We start from the raw sequence: 22,680 nt of genomic DNA, 5'->3' as shown, positions 1-22,680 counted from the left end.
TGGGTCATATGATGATATATACCATGTGCACCACCAGATATTTTTTCCCATACAGTTTAATGTGGTATGTATTAGGCCATTGTGGGCAATGTAGAAAATAAACAGTTTCCCAATCTATTTTCAAGAAACTAAAAATAAGTTAACATACAACACAAGGAACTTGAAGATGTTGCAGAATCAAAATAGTTATTACTGTATGCTTAAAATAAAGGATAACAGTGGTACTTTAATCTGATGGGCATAAAGATTGTTAGCAGATCAAGTTCAAGTATTTATGCATGCACTGCTCTTTTTATCTTCACTCATCTGTTTATGTTTAAATGAGTTCTCCGCAGACAGTTTAAGTGAGGAAGACCAGAGGAAACCAGATGTATGACAGAATTACTGACAAAAAAAAAAGAGTCATATACACTCACCGGCCACTTTATTAGGTACACCTTGCTAGTACCGTGTGGTCTTCTGCTGCTGTAGCCCATCTGCTTCAAGGTTCGACGTGTTGTGCGTTCAGAGATGCTATTCTGCATACCTTGGTTGTAACGAGTGGTTGTTTGAGTTACTGTTGCCTTTCTGTAATCTCGAACCACTCTGTCCATTCTCCTCTGACCTCTGACATCAACAAGGCATTTCTGTCCACACAACTGCCGCTCACTGGATATGTTCTCTTGTTCGGACCATTCTCTGTAAACCCTAGAGATGGTTGTGCGTGAAAATCCCAGTAGATCAGCAGTTTTTTAAATACTCAGACCAGCCCGTCTGGCACCAACAACCATGCCACGTTCAAAGTCACTTAAATCCCCTTTCTTCCCCATTCTGATGCTCGGTTTGAACTTCAGCAAGTTGTCTTCACCACGTCTAGATGCCTAAATGCATTGAGTTGCTGCCATGTGATTGGCTGATTAGCTATTTGTGTTAACAAGCAATTGAACAGGTGTGCCTAATAAAGTGGCCGGTGAGTGTATATATAACATACTGTATGTATATCTACCATATTTCTAATACGTTTTGAGATACATTGTGACATCAGCTGCTGAGAGCACCTCTGCAGGTCACCTTATATAAAAGGATTATCTACACAGGCTCAAGCCGCAGTATACAGTATATGGTTTCTGTGTCTAATACATGAGACTGTTAGCAGAATGGCAGCTGGCGCAAAATGCGCTCGTGGCCAATCTATATGCTTAACCCATTTTTCTAAGTTGTGTGTGCCTTTGGCACGGTTTCTAACCCTTCAGCCGACTGACGGACTTACTCAGCAGTCCATTAGCTAATGACGGTGGGTGCAGCCTCTCTTCTCCTCAGCCACCCTCGCGCATCTTTTCCCGCTCCTCTTCCCTCTTTTAGTGTTTGCCTTGCTGCTGATAATATGCTGCAGTCCTCAACACCACAAAAAAAAAGAAACCCTGCATTTTTTCTCTTCTAAATGTAGTTGTAACAGTGAGCAATCTCCATGTGATTGATTGCTGGGCCATTAAATTTGGATGTGAACATAAAGCACTAGTCCTCAGTATATTATTTTTTCTCTTTAAGCCATGACTTGGATTGGTGAAATCCTATAATTATAGAAAACATGTAATTTCTCAGATATGTAGCTGATGAAATGTTCACAGAGGGGGAGACTAAATGATGTGGGGCTTTCCTTCAGAGCTTGAGGTCAGCTTACTCGGATGGACTGTTTCACACAGAATAAGAAACGACAGTTGGTAGAGAGCTGACGAGAAAAAGAGAGAGGGTTGACAAGCGTGCAAATGTTGTCGTTTATGAGACCAATAAATATCAATAACAAAGCTTGTATCCACTTCGCTACACTTCACTCTTAATTTGATTTGAGCAATACATTTCAATTGTGACAGAGAAAAATGCTATGACATGACACAGAGTTTGTGCCTCTACCTTGTTCATTATCTAATAAATCAGGACATCTCATCATGTAATATTGCTTCTGTCCACTATAAGCTGTTGGTTCTAGATAATGGTGCATCTAGATTAAATGTGGTTCACCAGAGGCCCCACGATACAATATTATCACAATACTTAAGTCATGATACGATCTTATTAAACATTTTACGTATCTTTGTAGCGCCATAAATGTTCTTCCTGACAAGCTAACAGGCCATGGTTGGTACCAGTCGATTCCTTAGGTCTTCTAGTTTCATATGATACCAGATCTTTACTCTAGCTTTAAGACTGAGCCCGCTACAAAGTCTGAAAGACAGAATAGGGACCGGGCCTGCGGGTGGGCTGTCAGATTATTAAGAGGTTAATAGTTTATATAATACAAGATTGATACTTGACGTCTGTGTGTCGATACAATAATTGCATACCAAATATCGCAATTCTTTGCTGTATTGATTTTTCCCTCACCCCTATAAACTACTATAGATATCTCAGCAAACCATACCACCTTTCGATCCATTGCGTCAGCAGCCTTGGCCACATGGCCCTTTTATAGCCTTTTGTAAGCCCCTCCTTCCTACCCCTCCATGTTTCTCCCCCTCCCTGTCTGTCACCTTTTAACCCTTTAGCCCCAGCCATCCCCTGTTTGTCTTCATATTCCCAACATCCTCACCTGATGCCTCGGTGCCCGCTGGCCTGGTGTTTTAGCACTTTTAAACTTGAGCTGGCATGATGATATCATGCAGCTGCTGCTGTGAAGTTCACACAAATGCCGACTACATCTGTGTTATGATTTTAGTGGTAATTGCTGGTTCACTGGAAGACTTCAAATGGACACGTGGACTCTCGACATTTCTATCCAAGAAGCTTATTTTCTTTGCTTGCGCGCGCATGTTCCACCATATCGCAGACGAGATGAACTCCCTTGACCTTCCTCTGTCTCTCTTTTCCCTTTTCCATCTTCTGTGGTATAACACCACTTGAATCCTCCGAGACGTGTTGCCACATTTTGTGTCTGTAATTCTCGTAAATTTGTTTACGAAGACGGACAAACGTTGTCAACAGACTCCAAAGCGACACCCATATTTTTTAAGGGCCCTCTCATTTTTAGATCATCTGTGAGTGATTTAATCAGGGTAAACAAGTCTCAATGTGGAGAGAGAGAGATTCAATGTTCTCTTTACTGATTGGAATCTCAAGGACTTTTCCCCGTGATATATGAGGGACTGAGTCTCTCTTTAATTAGCACTGACATCATTCGGGTAAGAGGGAGAGAAAAAGACGAGGAGGGAGGGGCGGGGGGGCTGATTGACAGAGACTGCGGCGTGAACACTAAAGATGGAGACAAAGTAATTTAGAAAGAATGAAGGGAGACCTTAAAAAGGCGACAAAGAACAATTGGCGGGGAGAGAGAAAGAGAGAAGAAGGCAAGGGGAGAAGAGTAATGTTGTAAATCATGTATACTCTCCCGCTCAAGGCTTTCTGGGAGAGGCCAAGTAGAAGGCTGTCACTATTCAATCACGAGTGGCTCAGGGGGTGTTATATACGCTGAGTGTTTTTACAGTCTCTTTAGACTAAGGGTAGAATCACCAGAGGCCCCCCACGATACAATATTATCACGATACTTAAGTCACGATACGATCTTATTGCGATTTTAAACATTTTGCGATATGCTGAGTATTGCGATACGATATATTGCGATATATTTCAACTGCAAATTATGCAGTTTGTCAACATCTGTTTCATCTAATAAGATACAAATTTCACTCTCTTCATCTTCATCTCAGAGTTTTTTATTCACATATCTTGAGGTCAGAGGTCAAGGGACTCCTTTGAAAATGTGCATGCCAGATTTTCCTGATCCAAATTTAGAGTAACTTTGGAGCGTTATTTAGCGCTCTTCCCGACAAACTAACATGACAATGATTGGTACCAATTAATTCCGTAGGCGGGCCGTCGGATTGTTAAGAGGTTAATAGTTTATCTGTTAAAAGGTCGATGCTTGACGTCTGTGTATCGACACAATATTGACACGCAAAACATCACAATACTATGCTCTGTCAATTTATCCCCCCAGCCCTAATTCAAACTATTTTAGCTTTTGATTTAAACCTACTACACATTATTATCTTTACAATACTTCATATTTAGGACAGATCCAAACCCATGAATTGATGATGTGTGAAGTGTTACTCCACACATATGTTAAAAGAATGAAGGATGGCATTAGTTCAATTGTTTACAGCATCATCTTAACATTATCACAGGATAATTACTAGTCGTACAAGTCTATACTTTAGGTGTTTTAGTCAGACAAGCTCACTCAGCGTACTTTCAGTCATTCACTACTGACCTTTTTTTTTTTACCTGCACCATTCTGCCATAACTGATGATACAGATTTTCCTATCTTCAGAAGGTAGCCTACTTGTGAGGAAATCTGTCTCTTATAGACTTAAGACAGAATTACTTCCAGCAAAAGGCTGCCACTTTTAGTCTAGCATATTAGAAACATATTCTCTTAATCACAAGTGAGTTAGTGATGAGCAGTTCCATTATAGATGTGAAATAAGGCTGGAGGAGAAAGACTTTATTCTCTGTGTAAGGTTAATAAAAGCTAAGACTTATCTACCCTAGAGAGAAGCTGTGGGACTGACGAAGGCTTTCATCACCTGAAACATTGTTCTTTAACTAAAATGGGTGCGTGAATAAAAAGACACCTTTGTAGTAGGCTCGGTCGCCCATGTCTTTTTGTACAGTATCACCCTTGAGTCACACAAATGCTGCTTTCGGTCCATCTTTCAAGACTCACCGTCATCAACAGGTCTAATCATAGAGAGCAATCACTACCCATATGTCGTGAATAAAATTAATCATACATCTTAACCCTAGACATGTATCTATATGTAAGTATGTTCATTTATAATTTATGTAAATAACCAGCTCTACACACAGCAATCTTCATCATTTACAGTATAAGCCTCTCATTGGAGACAATCAGTATTTGAATCTCTGCCTGGGTGGAGAGCCACTTTAGATTATTTTAGGAAACCCAGTCATGTTATTAATTCGGAGTAGACTCTACAATTACCTTGCTGTCTATTCTGTAGATGAAAAAGTCAAAGTCTACTGTTCTAGTCCTGGTTTGACCGCTGTTTGAGGCCATAATGGTGTGATTAAACTCAACACCTTAAAGCCTACATCTGTCTCTTAGTGCGGTTAAACGTAAAACACAGCCTAACAGTGTTGTTGAGGGAGGAGAGAGACTTCCTTATTCCCTTAACCCACCAAGATTTTCCCAGATGGCCCAGGGTTTGAACTGGCAACTTTCCAAGCTCAAGCTGGCTTCCTTAACCTCAAGGCCTCCACCACAACACTGCTAGTCCTGCGAAATTCAAGTAGTCACCTTAATGCGTAAATACAGGGGCAACGTGTTTTTATCTGGCTGGATCCTTGCTATACATATATATGGTTATTCTTGGATGACTGCATATTGTGATAACAAACTGTTACACATAGTATCCAGTGTTGATCCAAGTCAAGTCAGGTAATTGTGGCCATTTTGGTCATTCGGATGGGACGAAAGCAGATATACCTGATAGACTGCATCTGAAACAGTACATCTAAGGTTGTTGGTGATTTCTTTTATTTTAACTTGATGAAAAATGCTCTCTGAAAAATAGAAATGGAAACCCTTCTCCTGCGTAAGTAGCAGGCCCTCCCTTTCTACTGTAGGTCTATATGTGTTGCAATTAGGATTGGAAATTGTTACTTGTTTAAACATAATTATCGTGATGCTCGACGGCAAAAAGTCCAGTCATTTGAAATATAATTGATGCTCTGGGTTTTCTTTGGAGAGACATCATAAACAACCATGTTGCCAAAGTAACAAGGATCTTCCTGTGCGGTGGAATAGAGAGCCCACCAGTATGCGAACCAGTGGCCGCTACTCATGTCGTTACTTGGCTACTGATTTGCATTTCTTTTCTTCTTTTTTTCTTAGTTAGTAACCGCAATGAAGTAAATACTAATACAGCTAATTGCATTTGCTCTCTCTTTTCAGCCTGGTAGTTTGTTACTGTACATAACTCTCATGGAAACATTCATATTGAATGAAATTCCTATTCTAAAGGTGGTCCAACTTGGTCCTGAACAGGCTCTTCTGTTTTGTCGTATGTCTTTTCTCTGACTCAGTACATCGTGTATCTAAACCCAAATAGAAGGAGGGGCACTGTTGATGCTTTTCGATTTCTGTGTTTGAGAGCAGTATGTTATACTGTCACTTACGGGAATGTAATTTTATTTCATGGTTATGAGAAAAAATGGCCCAATTTCTTGAGATGACAGTGACTGCGGTTTGGATAATAGATGTAAGCGGCAGTCCCAAGAGCTGTTCCCGGAGAAATGTGAATGAAAACAGAGACGACTTGCAATGTTGAGCTATTTCGCCATTGTGACTTCAATTCATAAAATGTACGTTCATGCATGCACACTTAAAATGCCCTAACACAAATGTACACCACTGAGACAGTGCAAAAAAGCTTGGTGTGAACTCCTGGGATTCATTTAAAAAAAAGTACATCTAATGGCACAGAACCAGTGGGTTGCAGTTCTTCATTCAGCCCAATGATTCATAACTATAATGCATGAATAGAATCCCTAAAGCTTGGTTGAAAAGTGGATATTGTTTTAGCTAAGGTCAGGAACTGTTAATATAACACAATCTCAGCATGTGACTGTTCTGATGTGTGAACCTTTGTTGCAAATCAAATTTCTACTAGAAAGAGTATTTAGCCGTTATTCACTTTGGCAGTTTCCTAGAGTTAAATAGTGGGTGTCATTGGGCGACCACATTGTATGTGCTTCTGCACATTTAGCATAACAAACGTAAATGTAAAAAGTGGAAGAGGGGGGTCTTCACTGACCGAACAAGCCCTCTTTAGCCCACAATGCAATTTGCCTGGGGTGAGAGGGGGCTGAGAAAGTTCCCTAAGCTTTACTGGGTAATCCCTTGATAAATAAACTGGGAAGACAAGACCACCGCTGCTATCTGTAAACCAATACTCCCCTAGAGGAGGGATGGCCCTGGGCTTGGCTCGCTCTGAGCTGATAATATGTGCATAAGGCACAGATACACACATACACACACACACTTTGAGATAAATGCATTGAAACAAATTCTGGTACACACATTTGTATGGTATAAATTAAATTATTAAGTTTGAGTGTCTATTCTGTTAATATGAAAACCAGTAAAAGACATGTATGTAGTTGTAAAAACACTGATCCATCCTGCCTCCAGCAGGAGAAATCAAATTTCATTAGCTCAAATACACATAGAAGACATGCCTTGTAGGTCTCTAAAGGTCTCCTATGTTGAAGACATGCATCCCACCAATCTGCCCCTTCCATCAGACTCTGTCCTCGGGCAATCACATGAGGAATGCTCCACAAAATAGCTGAAATTGTGAAGGTATAACAAGGACAAACAGGTGCTCCCACACATACAGAACCAAGTACTCGTGCTGTGCCAAAGTGGGATTTTCATTCTCACGCCATCAACAGGTCAGGAGATAATTGATTTATGGCCGTGTTGTAGCCCGTGGTATTATTCAACCTGTCGTCTGATTGGCCCTCAGGATTATGTGTTCATAAGATCCAACCCATAAGAGCACGTCTCCATTTTTCTCAGGAGGATCCATGACGAGGGATACTGTTTGTTTTCCCTACGATGACTTTGTGTTCTGTTTACACTGTTGTGTGCTTAGTTAGGCACAAGAATGATTTGTGTCAGCGGTTTTTGTTTTGAAACGCCGGCCTTTCTCCCAATCTTTCCTGGCCTTCTCCAAAAGTAGCTCTTCTGCGGTTTGGGTTTTAAAAAATAATGGGGTAATACAAACAGAACTGTGAGTGACCTCCTCTTGATGTGCATATTTTACACGGATGTTTACATTTTTGGTCTCGGAGAATAGCAAAGTGTCACACAAAGGCAGGTGAGAAATGGCACTGGATTTAAAACTTTTAGTCTGCCTCTTTGGAAAAGTTCACAATGACAGGATTAGATCCTCCGTTTATCACCACTGAAGAGAAATGATAACCTGAAGGGCTGACCTTTTTTGGTTGTTTTTCATGTGCTGAAATAAATGAATCGCCTTTGACCTCATGAAATGTATTTAAAACTTAACGGGAGGTACAAGGCTGCCCATCAGTTGCAATAAACAAACAGCCCAGTATCATAGTATAACAATGCCCCAATGGGATTTTGATCATATTTGTAATATACATATTTTTTCTGTATAGTGCTTTGGTATGTTATGATGTGTTCAGATTTGCTGAAGTGCATTTAGCACATGGTAAGGCCAAAATTAATAAAATAGAATAAGAAAAAGTATGAATAATTAAAGAAAAACATTATAAACACACTATTTCCTTCCTATTGTTACTGACTAGTCTTGGTTCTGCCCTTCTCACACCTGCCACTTTAACAGCCTGCCAGCTTAACCGCTTTCATACAAACACACACACACTCTTCCACGCGCTGTAGACCTCCCAAACACTGTAGTCTGGACATGATGTCATGGGACTGTATGTTGTCTGAAATACGTGTTTTGAATCTCTGGAATTGATGTTATAGAAATGTATTGCTAAATATGGAGGAGGCATATGGTTCACCTCAATCTGCTATATTGGCTAAGTACTTAAAGTATTTAAACATTTAGTTAATAAACAGGTTTAAGCATGTTTGCATAGTAAAATGAATCAGCCTTGACGTTTATAGCTTTACTGCTTCTTGGAATTAACAGTGTTTTACTGAGTCATTTTTATTTTGTTGCTACAAACACTAGTGTACTTGCCAATGTTGATAACGCCGGACTGAGCAATGTTGAAAGCTCTGGCCTAATCAACAAAATATACACTTAGCTGTAAATTTTGGAATATCCTTGTTTTACCATTCCCCTTGCTCAGATACTCTAGTTTGGCAAACTTCGTTTCATAAAACAATCCATTTTACAGGTTTAAAATTTACAAGTGTTCCACTAAACGTCTGATGTTGTGCAGAAGGTATGCAAATGAATTCAACAGTAACTGTCCGCATAAGCATTGCAGCACACGCAAAGAGCATTGGGCTTAGTATGTTGATAGGGCTACACGGACCAAAACAGTTGCTATGTTCTATCTTTTCGCACCGCCGCAGTGTAATGTGTGTGTGTGTGTGTGGCATGTTTGCATGTGTATGTGTGGCTGTGGGCATGTGTGGCTGTGAGCCGCTCTACCACATGTGAGCATGTTTTATTGGTCTGGAGGGAGTTAAGGTTAATGCAATAAAACAACCTTCCCCGTGCCCAACGTCGGCCTTAAGAGAGGATTTAAGACCAGAGTGAAGCTAGAAAAAGTGGGAGAGGAAGGCCAGAGAGTGAAGAGTGAAGTGCAAACGGTGCAGTGAAGACGAAAAACGTTCAGGTGATTAGTTATGCTGCTAGTTTCGAAAGCATCTCTTGGGTATCCTGAGCCATTGACAATCCCACCGCCCAGGAATAGCTATCTGTTATGTGAAAACCTCCATTTATAAGGCACATGAGATGACGGACCTGCCTCACCCTGGAGGGAAAGTGTATTTTTAGCAGGCTTTGCGAGACACGTTTTGTGACTGTTAACACATATTTCAGCTGCTTCCAGACTTACTTCTCCAGACTCTTCCCAGAATGTGGACAGACACACCCCTTCAAACAACCATTTAAACACAGATGCTTGCCAGTTCCTTCCCAAATTAAGTTTATGTATTTGTTTGCGCATTCCATTGTTTTGGGCCCCCCACAGGCCGACTTTAACACTTGCCTTGCTGTGGCAGCATGTCTAACTGTATGCGGAAAGGTTGTGCAATTGCTTTCATGTTTTTGCTAGTGAGGATGTCCGGAGCAGATCAGCAGGATTAGTATCCTGAGTTGATCACTGTATTGTTTAATATATTGGTATAGACCAGGGGTGCCTGAGCTTTTCCCCTTGAAGGGCCAAAACTGGAAATTGGTGCAAAGCAAACACCTATTGTATTGTATTGTTATGATGCAAAATGGCACTAGGATCCCAAGTTCCGCTAATTGAATATTGTATTATTTTAGCTTTTATAAAGTTAACCCCTTAAAACCCACCTGCTGAATAAAATTTGGCACATTTCCAGTCATACCTAATTTATGCAATTCCAAGACTGTTTAGGGACCCCAGTATAACGAAATATTCAAACACCATATTTAGAATAGGCAAAAATAATTGGCTAATTAAAAAAACTACATGTTTTTGCCCCAAACTGCATGTGATTATCATAAAGGGGAGACTCGTGGGTACCCAAAGAACCTATTTTCATTCACATATCTTGAGGTCAGAGGTCAAGGGACCCTTTGAAAATGGCCATGCCAGTTTTTCCATGCTAAGTTTTAGCCTAAGCCGAGCTTACTACAGCCTCCAAAAGATTAATAAAGATTTAAAAAAGAAATTAAAATGGTAGAATGACTCATCCCTCCAGACAAAGCAGCGTATATACATTGGTTACTGTACTCAGCCCAGTGTGTACAAGAGCCATTACGCTCTGTCTCTCTGGCTAATTGAGCACCACTTAATAACACCGGCCAGAGGCTTTTAAGCCAATGAGATGTCATTGATTTTTACCTCTTGGTCTGAAGCACACACCCCTTCATTCTCATGACCCCGCTGTCTCCGCCGCTGGCTTTAATAGCCCACTGGAGATACTCGCCAGCGCTGCCAACTGTGCGCACGTGCACTCACCTCCATGAGGTAGTGGAATGTTCTACATTTACTGTCGGCCCTCCTGGCAATAACTCACTCATCACACCATTTTCTTTCATCACATCCCTCACTTCACGCCCACCGTTTTCCCATGTTGTCCGTTACTCTGAAGTTCTCCGCTCCATAACTCTCTTCACCTCTCTTCACCCTGCAATCATTCAACTGAAATGTAGGCATTCCTCATTTCAAATTGATGGCGTCATCACTCTGAAAAAAAAAAGTGTTCACTTTGAATAACTTATTTTAGTTCATATGTTCAAGTTCTTTTTCATCTGTGCAGGTGTCAATTGGCGGTTTATGGAAGTCACCCTGCAGCTCCACCCGTGCTGTTATATGTTTTCCTAGCTGAACAGGTGTGTGTCTGTTTGCTCTATCCTCTCCACAGGTGGACAAGGTGTGTGGCCTGTCTACTGGGGAACCCACAACCATTCAGCCTACCAGGCCAGAGGTCACGACCTCGACCGTGACCTCATCTTCTCTTCCTCCTCCATCTGCCGCCCCGTCCCAACCTCTACCGGAGCAGTGGCTGGGGCAGTTAGCCCACTTGAGGAGGTAAGACAAAGCAATGAACTGAACTGTGATTAAGTCTAATACTGCCTGTTGTAAATCAAAATGTCCTCTATTTTTCTGGCAAATATTCAGCTGCAGCTTTTTTTTGCTTGTACTGCTAGATAGTCGGCTAGATGGAAAGTAAATTTAAATGAAATGAAAACTTGTCAGGTCTGTATGACGTAGCCTGAGGGGTTGGTCAATGTCTCTTCAAAGCTGCCATCACTTCTCTTTTTCTTCATGTGGTTAGTTGGACCCAACACACACACACCCACACACACATAGTATGTAAATGTAGTGCCCTCCACCTGGCCTCTGCTCCGAGGCAGCCATCCCATGCCCACAGCAGCTGGCACTGATGTGCCAGGAGAGGGGGAGCGTGGGTAAGATTAATCTTGACGGACCAACAATTTCCTGTTTACCCAGACAGCCATACCACCAATTCTGCACACCAGCCGGCCTCAGCTTAAATAGCACCACACACGGAAACACACACACACACACACACTCGCAGCGTTGCCTGCCTGACCTTGTCCCAAACCATGAATCACTGCGCTGATGCCAGCCATAGCTGACAGGTCTGGCCTGGCACTGCCACCACCATTCATGGCAACACAATCCAGCTCCCCCCGCCTGCTGCCAACCCTGACCAGAGCACATGTGAGCGCTGACCACTTCAGAGACGTGGCAGCGCCCGCTGCAGAAAAAAGGGAGAATATTCCTCTGCTGAAAAATATGAAACGTGATACAGTAAAGCAACATTTATGTTTCGCTTTAATGGGAAAAAAATATGAATGTAGAAGCTCAGCAGAACTTGCTTTTGGCTTTCCTGTGAATATTTAACTATTTGTGCAGACGTTTGCTTGTGTGTTTGTTTACTGACTTAACATATACATTACATACCAGTTTTGAATTGTTGGTGTGGTGTGGGGAGAAATGGTTATTGATTCATGTGTGGTGTGGCTAGTCTCTGCATGTGCATGATTAATCACTCTCTTCCAGGGTCAACTGACTATCTTTTCTCCCTCCTCCCCATGTGTCTTGTCTCGTCATCCTTTTGTTTCTTTTTTCTTTCTCTCACGCCCCGCCTTTCACATCCCCGCATCCTCCTTGCTTGCAACAATCTCCCCCGGACTCCAACTCCCATCATTCCCAGCTCGTTCCCCCTGAAACCCTCCAAGAACAATAAACATAGTCTGAGAACACTCGCTAGGTAAGCATGAACCCAAGGGACTTATATCTCTCACTCTCTCACACACTGTATCCAGCAATGACAGCTCATGTTGTGACATTTCATTTACTTTTCACAGTTGATAGTCTTTAGGGTGGCTGATGCATTTTTTTGATATCTTAGAAAACAATTCGTATTCATGTCTTCTATTCTTCTTGATTCCCGACACTGACTGATTCAGCACATAACCTCTCATGAACCTCGCTGTTGTTGCTCATGTTGCCTCATGGGTGGCAACAATGTGCAGCCGATCAAAATATGAAGCCATTGTTTTGCTCGAGATGACAGTGTTTATATCGATAACATGTGTTAGCAGACTAAACTAACTGAGAAGAAAGTGCTGACTTAGTGAAGTGGTCACATTCAAAGCCACTCATTCTCTGGCACCATCTGTATTGTCACATGCATGTATTGTTGAGGGGAATGTTTGTTGTTGGTGATATGATACCAAAGTACTGAGAAGTGTGTATCAAACATGCCAAAAATACGGAAACAATCACACAACACATTCCTCACTTGTATATTTCTAACGTGGCTTGTGTGATTTAGAAAGATATCAACTCAAGTCAAGTCAAATTTATTTCTATAGCACATTTAAAACAACATGAGCTGACCAAAGTGCTTTACAGACATAGGCAGAATAAAAACAGGTCAACAGAGCAGACAACAAAATCACACATAACCACAGACTGAGACCAAGATAAACGCTAGTAAAACACTGTTATAAAGAGCATTATAAAAGGCCAATTAGTAATCACAATTCATATGTGGTGTGTATTGAATGTCTTTTCCCCACGTGTCTGTTTTTCCATAGAGAGTTCTTGATGTACCTGCAGCGCTACAAGTCTTTCTTCGCAGCGTTGCCAGAGATGCTGTGCGAGGGGGAGAACGTAGTGGACGACTCCACGTGCTGGAGCGGAGATGATGTGGTGGAGAGGTAAGAGAAATGTTTTCCATTCACTATAAAGTTGACATTGTGGAAAGTAAAGACTTGACGAATAGAGATGAAACATTTTATTCCCTCACATTACTGATTTTCTGAACTAAAACTTTGAGATTTTCAATATCATCCCCTTCAGCTGACTCCTTATATGCCCAAAATTTGCCTTCTGACAGCTTTTGTTTTAGCTTGTGTAGCCGAGGGTTTCTTTGTTCCTATACTTTATGAAGATTCTAAATTAATAACACTGGAGGCTCCGTAGTCTGCACCCTTGTCAATAACAGCGCATCAGCTCTTTACACCTTCCGTTCCACCCTTTGCAATAAACTCCCTGGACACACTGAAACACTGCTTACAAGAGGGTTTCAGACAGCCTTTTGCAATGGGTTTATTGCGCATGTTCATCTAGCGATGATGATGAAATACACGATTTATCGGTCAGCCCCAGTTCTTTTCAGATTTAATAAGAGCCCCGAACATAGATTCATTTTGGTATTTAGACGTGTGCTGCTGTGCGAGCAGTTTGTTCCTTGTGCAACGTTTCATATCTAGTTGTTGCATAAACACATTTTTTTGGCAGCACTTTGAGATGAGAACTCTCATATGTGACACAAGTGACACTACAGTAGATGCTGGCTTCTTGTGTGCATCCTTTCAAACAGGTCATCCAGTTTCACCGGAGATTTATTGACTCTAATACCTTGCTTTGAAAAGTATGAGTTTTGAATACAGATTTCACAAAAAGTACCAAACCCTCTGCATATTTGTTGTTGTGTGCTTGTGTAGTATAATGTCAGTATGTGAGTCAGTGTGGCTGGCTGTTGTTAATCAATGTGGAAATAAGGAAGTCATTAAATCCATCTCCACATTGAGTGATTGCAGGCAGAGCAAATAGTTGCTACGCTCTCCTCTCCTTTTATATTAGAGTCAGCTAATGAGCTGTTATCTTTGCCTTTCTCTCTTTTTATACTCCATTCTGTTTCTTTCTCGTATTTATGAGGTTTTTTATGTTGTGCTGATTTATAGGTGTGGCCCTGGAACCCTTTTCCTGCTTATGGTTTTGGGTGCATCTCTCAGAGACTGAAGTACTTACTCTCTGTCTCTGTGTGTCTGCGTGAGTGTGTGTGTGTGTGTGTGCGTGTGTGTGTGTGTGGTTATGTTCTTTCTCAGTCAGCATGAGGAGAACAGAGAATTGATGCAGATCACTGAGCCAATGCGAGTCTGTAACTGATTCCCCCTGCTGGATCTGTTTCTTAAACCCTCTAGAAACTGACTCCACAATTATGACAAGGTTATGCTCTCCTTCTGCGGTGGCCCTAAAGTGGCTCCCATTACCATGGCAACCTCAGCTCTTGGCACTGCCAGTATTGGCCCTGACGGAGGAAAACAGAGGTCCGGGGGATGCCTTTTCCCCACGATCCACCCCGAGTGTTTGTCAGATCCTTTGGCCCGTATCCGTTTTGCTTGATTAAGCCATACATTATGCTTTACATGAGAACATGGGAAAACATTAGGCACATGAACAGATGTCTCTGATTCCGAGAAGACCCTTTTATTATCCTCAGTGGTTGGCAAAAGCATTTTGTCAAGAGATTTTCATGAATAAGTCAGGATTTAATTAGCTTTAGTTAGCTTTCAAATATCCTCCTCTCCTCTCCTCTCTCCTCTCTCCTCTCCTCTCCTCTCCTCTCCTCTCCTCTCCTCTCCTCTCCTCTCCTCTCCTCTCCTCGCCTCTCCTCTCCTCGCCTCTCCTCTCCTCTCCTCTCCTCTCCTCTCCTCTCCTCTCCTCTCCTCTCTCCTCTCCTCTCCTCTCCTCTCCTCTCCTCTCCTCTCCTCTCCTCTCCTCTCCTCTCCTCTCCTCAACCTCTGCTCTCCTCTCCTCTCCTCTCCATATCCTGGCCCGGTATTCTCCTAACCCTTCCCCACTGCAGAGGATCTGCCAGTGGCTGAGACATGTTGAGCAGACCACGAATTCATCAGGTCCTGTCACAATGTGTCAGCACACAAAGTGCAGTAGGCAGCCAATGTGTGTGCGCTAGGCCCGTGATCAGGAACACATGAGCGAGTAAACACGGGTCGCGGCAACCATTCAGCACCTAAAAACACAAGGAATCTCCAATCTTGTCAAGATACGGCTTCTTTGTCCGTATTCAGAGCCCGCTCTTTATTTCTGCGCTCTGTTTGTGTGTGAGTGAGTGTGTGCCACTTTTACTACCAAGGGCACTGGTTTTTCAAGAACAGTGCTAATGGGTTGTAACGGTGTGTTATCACACACTCCCTGGTGAGAGCCAGGCCTTTGCTTGTGGTGTCAAGTGTTCTTGGGTTGAATAAGAAAACAGTACCCTACTGAGACATTTGGCACCAGTCATAAACTGCTCAGATCGGCCTGTGGCTATTCAGCAAACCTCTTCCACTGTATCTGACTCTGCTGGCATGCATTAGAGAGAGAGAGCGACAGGACAGGACAGGGCATGAAAAGGGTTGGCGTTTCAGCGCCGTGGTGCCCCCTGTGCCTCCCTGTGCCCCTGATGAGGGAAGCATGATAGAGTGATGTGGGGGGAGGAGGGCCTTGGCAGCATAAAGACCCATTGTGGAGTCAGTGGAGTGGGGCACAGCCCTGCCGTGGGGACCCCCAAAGCCTGGAGGGGGAACAAAGACCCTCCTATGAGGCTGCATGGGAAAGGCTTGGACATCGCTGCCACTACTACTGCCACTGGCCGCACCATGCCTGGGAAAGTTGCATGAGAACGGCAAAGGAGATGATGAGAGAAGGGTAGAGAAAATATGACAAGAGATGAGAAACAGTGTGTGAAGTAGACACCAATATCAAAAATGGACATGCTAAGCTGCTGTGGTGTGGTGTGGTGTCTGACTTCCTGTGTGGCGGGCACACAAAGCCTCTGAGCGCTTGGTGGGTTTCCCCCACACACAGGAGCACATAGACACACACACACACACACTCACATATCAATCCACACAGGATCCATATGCTAGTCAACAGCTGGAGGGGTTATTCATTCAGACACAATAATACTGTGCTCAGGCGATACACACATCCACATGTGAGAACACACACACACGCTTGTATGTTGTAATACTTCAAAGCACATGAAAGGCGTTGGGGATTGAAATTCCCTCCCTCTCTTTATTCAGCATCTGATGACAGAGGGGCGAGCGGGGGGCAAGCAGTTGTACTTACATCTAAAAATGCATGTTGGCATGCGTTCAAACATCTCTGAACATTTACAGCATCGCACGTGTGAATGCTTTACACCATCTTTTCCGGAAAGATAAGATCAACCGAAATTACCACATTCTTTATTTAGATTAGCCAGTTACTGTGTACAGCTATTGTATCGCTCTTATCACAAACTTAAATAATTCAATGACATCTTTCTTCGCTATAATTACTCTAATGATCTAATCTTTTGACACATACTTAGAGATAATGCGTGCAGGTTATGAAACAATGCCACGGGCTATATAGCCACTGTTATGGCATCATAAGGACCTTTATTAGCCCCTTGACTGAAAACACATGAGAAGGCAACCTTGATGAGGGTTTTATTAGACAATAACTTATTGTTAAATTTCTCCCAGACCTTAACAGACCCAAAATAATTGGATATGGATTGCAAACTGAGGGCAAATAATATTGCAATTCAGTTTTCAAATCAAATAATTGACACATTTGTGTGTGAGAAACAGCAAATCAGGTGCATAACAAGGTCCCAGGTGGCAAAAGAAAGCCAAGTGGAGCGGATGCCACAGTTCAAAAATTGTAAATTTTGACGTTGAAAGAGTGAAAAATCATGGCGTGTTAACCAATCACAGCTAAGATCTGTTGTACGTTGTATGCAGCATGTCACGTTATAAATGAAATTGGACTTATTTCTGACGCAGCTCATGCAGCGATCTGTTTTACCAGTGAAAGTTAACTGCAACAACCGTGGAAGCAGACAGTTAAAATAATTTGGAATTACAAAGTTCTACCCAAAAGCAGAGGATTCTGTGTGTCGATCTTTCCTTGGACGTCCTTAATTAAATGATGTGAACCAGGAGGGAGTTGCCTCTTACATTCTAAGCTGATGGTATAATAGAAAGAAGTAAAAGAAATGGGGGAGAGTGAATGAAGTCTTCCTGTTTGTACAGCCTAACTCTGCATACACTGCATGTGTTAAGGCTGAAGCTGGTAACTCTGAGCAAATGTGATAAGAAAAAAGTTATTTTTATAAAATGGTCAAAAAAAGTTTGTCACTCTGTGTTCTCCTGTGGCATTTGCAAGATTTCACATCGCCAAAGGAAAACAACCAATCAGAGCCGAGGAGTCTCTAACGCAGCTGATTGCGAAACTCGCGAACTCCGATCAAACTGTCAAACTCGGTGACGCTAATCAAATCTGAATCACGATTCTGTTACTGTAATGCCGTTTTCTCTCCTCAAATGTTTTCAGAAACACATTCTAATGTTCTGTTTAGCCTGAAAAATGAGAAACAATTGAAAACAGTTGGGCAAAAACCAAGCAGCTGCCCACAGACTGTTCAGCTCCAGCTCAGCTCTTATTGATTGTTTTGGCTCGGGCATGGTCAGAACAGGATTTTTTCCACAGATTATCTGTCTCATGCACATACTGTCAGGATACAGTGACAGTTTTATAAAATTAACTTTTTATCATATTTGCTCAAAGTTCGCGACTGCAGCTTTAAGAGATGATTTAGATGGACTTTGGCACTTCATCAGCGTTTTTCTGACCTACAAACTCTTTTGAGATTCACTTTGTATTGAGCAGATTCATTCACAGGCAGAGTGTATATTCTGTGGGGAGGAAAAGAAACAATCTTCTTCTGTCTAAGTAAGTCAGCAGTCAGAGATCATAATGCTTACTGGACAGCTCTCTACAGTACCACCTCTCTCTGTATTGACCTGTATGAGGAGAGAAATTTATTTCAACCCCAAGATAAAAGCCCTCAATAAGCACCAGCAGGGCCTGAAAAAAACATGACTTTTTATTTTTTCATTTGAGTTTTGTTTTATTTACTACAGTAAAGCTTATTCATTCAAAGTAATTCAACACTGAAGCCCCATGGCGCAGGAGTGTGTCAAATTGCGGTCAAATTGCTGTAGGGATGAGATCTTAACATGAGTGAGTGTATGCACATCCTGAATAAGAACTCATCACTATAGTTTGGGGGATGATTCTAACTCTTTGGATTAGCTCAAGAGGACAGATAACAGATAATACAGCAGTGTGAGTGCTTCTGAATGCCTTGCATTTTTATAAGGTTATGACAATCCAATTGTTTATCATTTTGACATCTGGAATCTATTCCGCTATTGCAGGGAGAAGCAGGGAGAGAGCGCCGCACCGGGCAAAACCCTCACCCCTCTCACTCTCGCTCACTTTCTTCCAGTCTCATCAAGTTGTATTTTTTTTTCTTTGTCTTCCCTGCTGTCTCTGTGTCAGTCTCTTGGGCCAGAGGAGCTCAGTTTGAAAAAATGCAAGGGGATTGGATATTGAACCTCTCTAGCCGATGGGGCAATAAATGAATTACTATGCAGAGGAAGGACATCCCCTGCTCTGAGCCTTGTGTATGCCATGCACAGTTCAGCCTGTTAAGTATGTGTATTCTTTTTTTAAATACAGACATGATGGAGTGGTGGCACAGTAGAGTCATGAGAACATCAGAGGAATAATGAAGAGTTATGGAAATATAGGCTTCACATCCTTTCTTTTTTTCCTCTTGCACCTACCCTTTCACCTCTGCCATTTGCATTTGGCTTCTGCGACAAACCTCTCAGTCCTTCCTCTGTCCCTCCCACAATCCCTTTTTCTTCTATTCCTCCTTAGCTCCGATTCAGTGGCCCATCCCTTTCCCATAACCCTGGGCTGCTGCCTGGGACCTCAGCATGACCCGCTCTACATTACTACATTGGTTCTCTCTCTTTGTGGGCCTGCATCCCTATGTTGTGTGTGTGTGTGTGTGTGCATGTGAGAGAAAGAGAAAACAACAGCGATCATGTTGCAGTAACTGTGAGTTATTTATTCTCTCTGCTGAAATGCTTGGATTGTGCAGTTATGGTATTTCTAAATATGTAGCTTTGCACAACAAAATATGAAGAGGGAAGTGTTAGAGGATGGTTTGTGTAGATGGTGCCTAAGCACATGTGATTTTCTTGGCCTCACTTTACAATTATTTGCCAATTTTGGGACTTGACGCGCCTCTGACTGAAGAGTGTTTATGTGTTTCGGCCTCCTCAAGTTCAGGTTTTATGGTGTGCCTTGTGGACATTGTATGTTTGTGAAATATCCTTCCAACTCCTCCTCATCACTTTTATAGTTTTACGGCCTCTCCCGTCTGTTGTGTGTCCAGCCAGTGGAGTGGGTCGAGCTAATATAATTAAAATGCCACAATAGACTGGCATGTTTTACTGGAGCAGTTCCTACTGGGCGAGGTAGACACAGTGCACCCACTAACCTCTGTGCTTGCCCATTGGCAAGGCATCAAACTCATAGCAGGAGAGGAGGATGAGAAATGGAGGGATAGACATGCTGGGGAAGGGGGGAAAGGAAGTGTGGATGTGAAAACAATGGGTAGAAGGAGAGATGAACTGATTGATGGATGAGGGATGTAGGTCAGTGGCAGCAGGAAGCAGTGGCTTTAGGAGAGCCCTCTGTCTTTGTGACTTAATTGCCTCTATGAGCCCGTTTGAAGTCCTCACTGTTGCGTGTCTGGGTGGCAGCCAATAGTGGTCTGTGTGGTCTGCGTGTGTTCGAGAGGGTTGTGTTAGCCTCTCGAGCGTTTCTGTATCTCAGTTTGACACGAATTTCTGACGCACCGCGGCAGCAAACAAAGGAGAAAAACCCTAAAAGACAAGTCGTCCTTCATGTCAGCACCGCTGATTACATGCAATCGCTCACGTAAACACCACACCGCCCAAAATATTACGTGTAAAACAAAACGGTCAACGATGAGTCCTCCAGGACGAACCCAGCAGTTCACAGGCAATTTTATCTTGTGTCATAAAATTACTCTTGGAAGACAACGCAGCTATGCAATTAAGTGCTCGGCTCACGCTCCGTGAAGCTTATCATGGTGTCGCAATGCTCGAGCTGCCTCTGCCTGTGTCAACAGTCTGGTTCCTAATGGAGCAATTCCACTTTACTTTTTCTTTTCTTTTCAGTTTATATTCTATTTTTTTAAACATAACATACAAAATCAAAGGTTGCATAATACATCACATCTCTATGCTGGCAGTCTCTTGTGACTTTAATTTCTAAAAGTGGGAACTTGAGTGGTGGCACATATAACCCATACCTCAATGTGCCTATCAAAGGAAGCCACACATTTGTCACTTGTTGAAGTAGCGAAGTGTGACTAGACTTAAAGGTGCTAAATGAGAGATTGGGAGATTTTTTCACAGCTCTCAACAGCTCGTAGCTAATGGTGCTAACAGTGAAAACAAAGGCAACAGTGTTGACAAAGCTAACAGTGTTTACCTGAAGGGGAACTGGAGGGTGGGTGATACGCTTCGCCGCCGCCGTCAGTCGGGACGGGCGTTATCAGCTGTAACAACCATATGAGAGGAGTGCAGAGCAGCGGCCGTGAGCTAGCCAGTGGGACATGCTCACATGCACTAACATGCACTAAAAGCACGCACAGCCGGGCCAGCTATCAGAGAAGCTCTGATTACAACACACACAGAGGGCGAGCGACTTCATTCTCTGCTCAGGTAGACATTACTCCTCTATATCTTTACATAGCAAATAGTTGTTTGATGCTACATTAATGCTCTAGATATCATATTGAGCACCTTTAGTTCTCAGGTAATACATCCCATGGCGTGAGAAAGGCTTCATATATTTGACTCCTACAGATCAGTAACACACTCTTGCAGACTCCCTCAGTTCGGTGTGCATTTTAACACTCTTCAAAGGAGGAGAAAATCCACCTCTGCTTTGATCCATCGTGCTATAGCCGTGGTGACACGGGATTATGGCCTTATAGACCATCACACTATTTCTGTGTGTCTCTATACACAACCCACTCACACACACAACTCACATCAACACTCCCACAGCATGATCAGGTCTGACTTACAGAGCTGAACCTCTCTCTGTCGTGACTATTTTTAGGGTCACTGTTATCCTTTTTCCTGTGGGATACAGCAGACTTTACTACTGTCAGTTAGAGCTTGATTGAGTGCACGTTTTTTGTCTGAATTTGAGCTGCGTGATGCAATGTATACCTGAATTTGGGGCCCATGGCGAGCATTGGCAAGTTTCCCTGTAGAGTTTTAGTGTGAATGCGTGTACCGGTTTAAGTTTTCAGCGTGTGGTATTTACCATCAGAGTGAGATTCTGAACAAGACGTCTGGTTTGAATCCAATTGCAGGTTTAAGAGTTAGTCCAAGTTGTTGTCCAACCCAATGGATAAGTATGTGAGTTTAAAATGAAAATGAGTGACAGGCACGGGAGGAGAGCTGGAAAGCTAACAACGCCAACTCTGTACAAACAACAAAAGTACAGTACACTACTGTGGAGGGTGTTGTGTGTGTGTGTGCCTGTGATCTGCGCTCAGTGTGTGTATGTGGTAACCTGAAACCGCAGGGAAAACGTTCCTAGAATTCCGGGTGGGTTTGGTGTCGTGGCTCGCTCACTGGAGCCCCCCGAGTGGTGCTGGGAATGCGGCCTCCGCACGGAAGAGCTTCAGAGTGAAGGGAAAGTACCCCTGCATGTTTGAGCCAGAGCAGCTAAGCATCTCAACACAACAGGTAGTTGAATAGTTTGTTTCTCTAATTGATGCCTTTTGCAGTGCGTGTATATTTGAGCGAGAGAGGGACACTGACGTGACAAGCTGTTGTTAATTTAACAGTAAAATATATATGGTGTCATTGCCAGTTTACAATTCATTCGGAAAGATGATAAGCAGCACAGAATGGCAATAAATGAACACTCAAATGAAGTGTTGTTCAATCAAATTTATTGCTGTGGTTTTGTACATGAAAGGCAACAGCAGATGGAGAGCAGCTAGTCCATATGTGGAAAGAGTTTGTGAAAGTAACAAGTCTGTAACAATTTGGGGGATCTATTGGCTGAAATTGAATATATATATGTTTTCTTTAGTGTATAATCACCTGATAATAAGAATCGTTGCGTGTTTGTTACCTAGAATGAGCCGTTTATATCTACATAGGGAGCGGGTCCTTTCCTCGCCTCGCCCAGAATGGACAAACCAAACTCTGTTAACCTTTCCTGCTTTGGCCGAAGTC

General features: G+C 42.6%; 1 protein-coding gene across 2 annotated transcripts in view; it reads left to right on the top strand.

Annotated features, from left to right (window-relative positions):
* The window catches only part of gpc5c (glypican 5c), a 113,807-nt gene that overhangs the window by 34,778 nt on the left and 56,349 nt on the right, over window positions 1–22,680 (top strand). Inside the window, exons 4-6 of one of the 2 annotated variants that reach the window (XM_074651201.1) lie at window positions 11,076–11,242; window positions 12,396–12,452; window positions 13,285–13,407. In XM_074651201.1, the coding sequence (XP_074507302.1) occupies window positions 11,076–11,242; window positions 12,396–12,452; window positions 13,285–13,407 (347 nt within the window). The remainder of the gene's footprint in view (window positions 1–11,075; window positions 11,243–12,395; window positions 12,453–13,284; window positions 13,408–22,680) is intronic. The other variant, XM_074651202.1, reaches the window with a different exon arrangement.

The sequence above is a fragment of the Sebastes fasciatus genome, chromosome 11 (assembly GCF_043250625.1).
Source record: "Sebastes fasciatus isolate fSebFas1 chromosome 11, fSebFas1.pri, whole genome shotgun sequence".
Lineage (NCBI taxonomy): Eukaryota > Metazoa > Chordata > Actinopteri > Perciformes > Sebastidae > Sebastes > Sebastes fasciatus.
The sequence above is the reverse complement of the archived record's forward strand: the minus strand, read 5'-3'. Positions and strand labels throughout refer to the sequence as shown.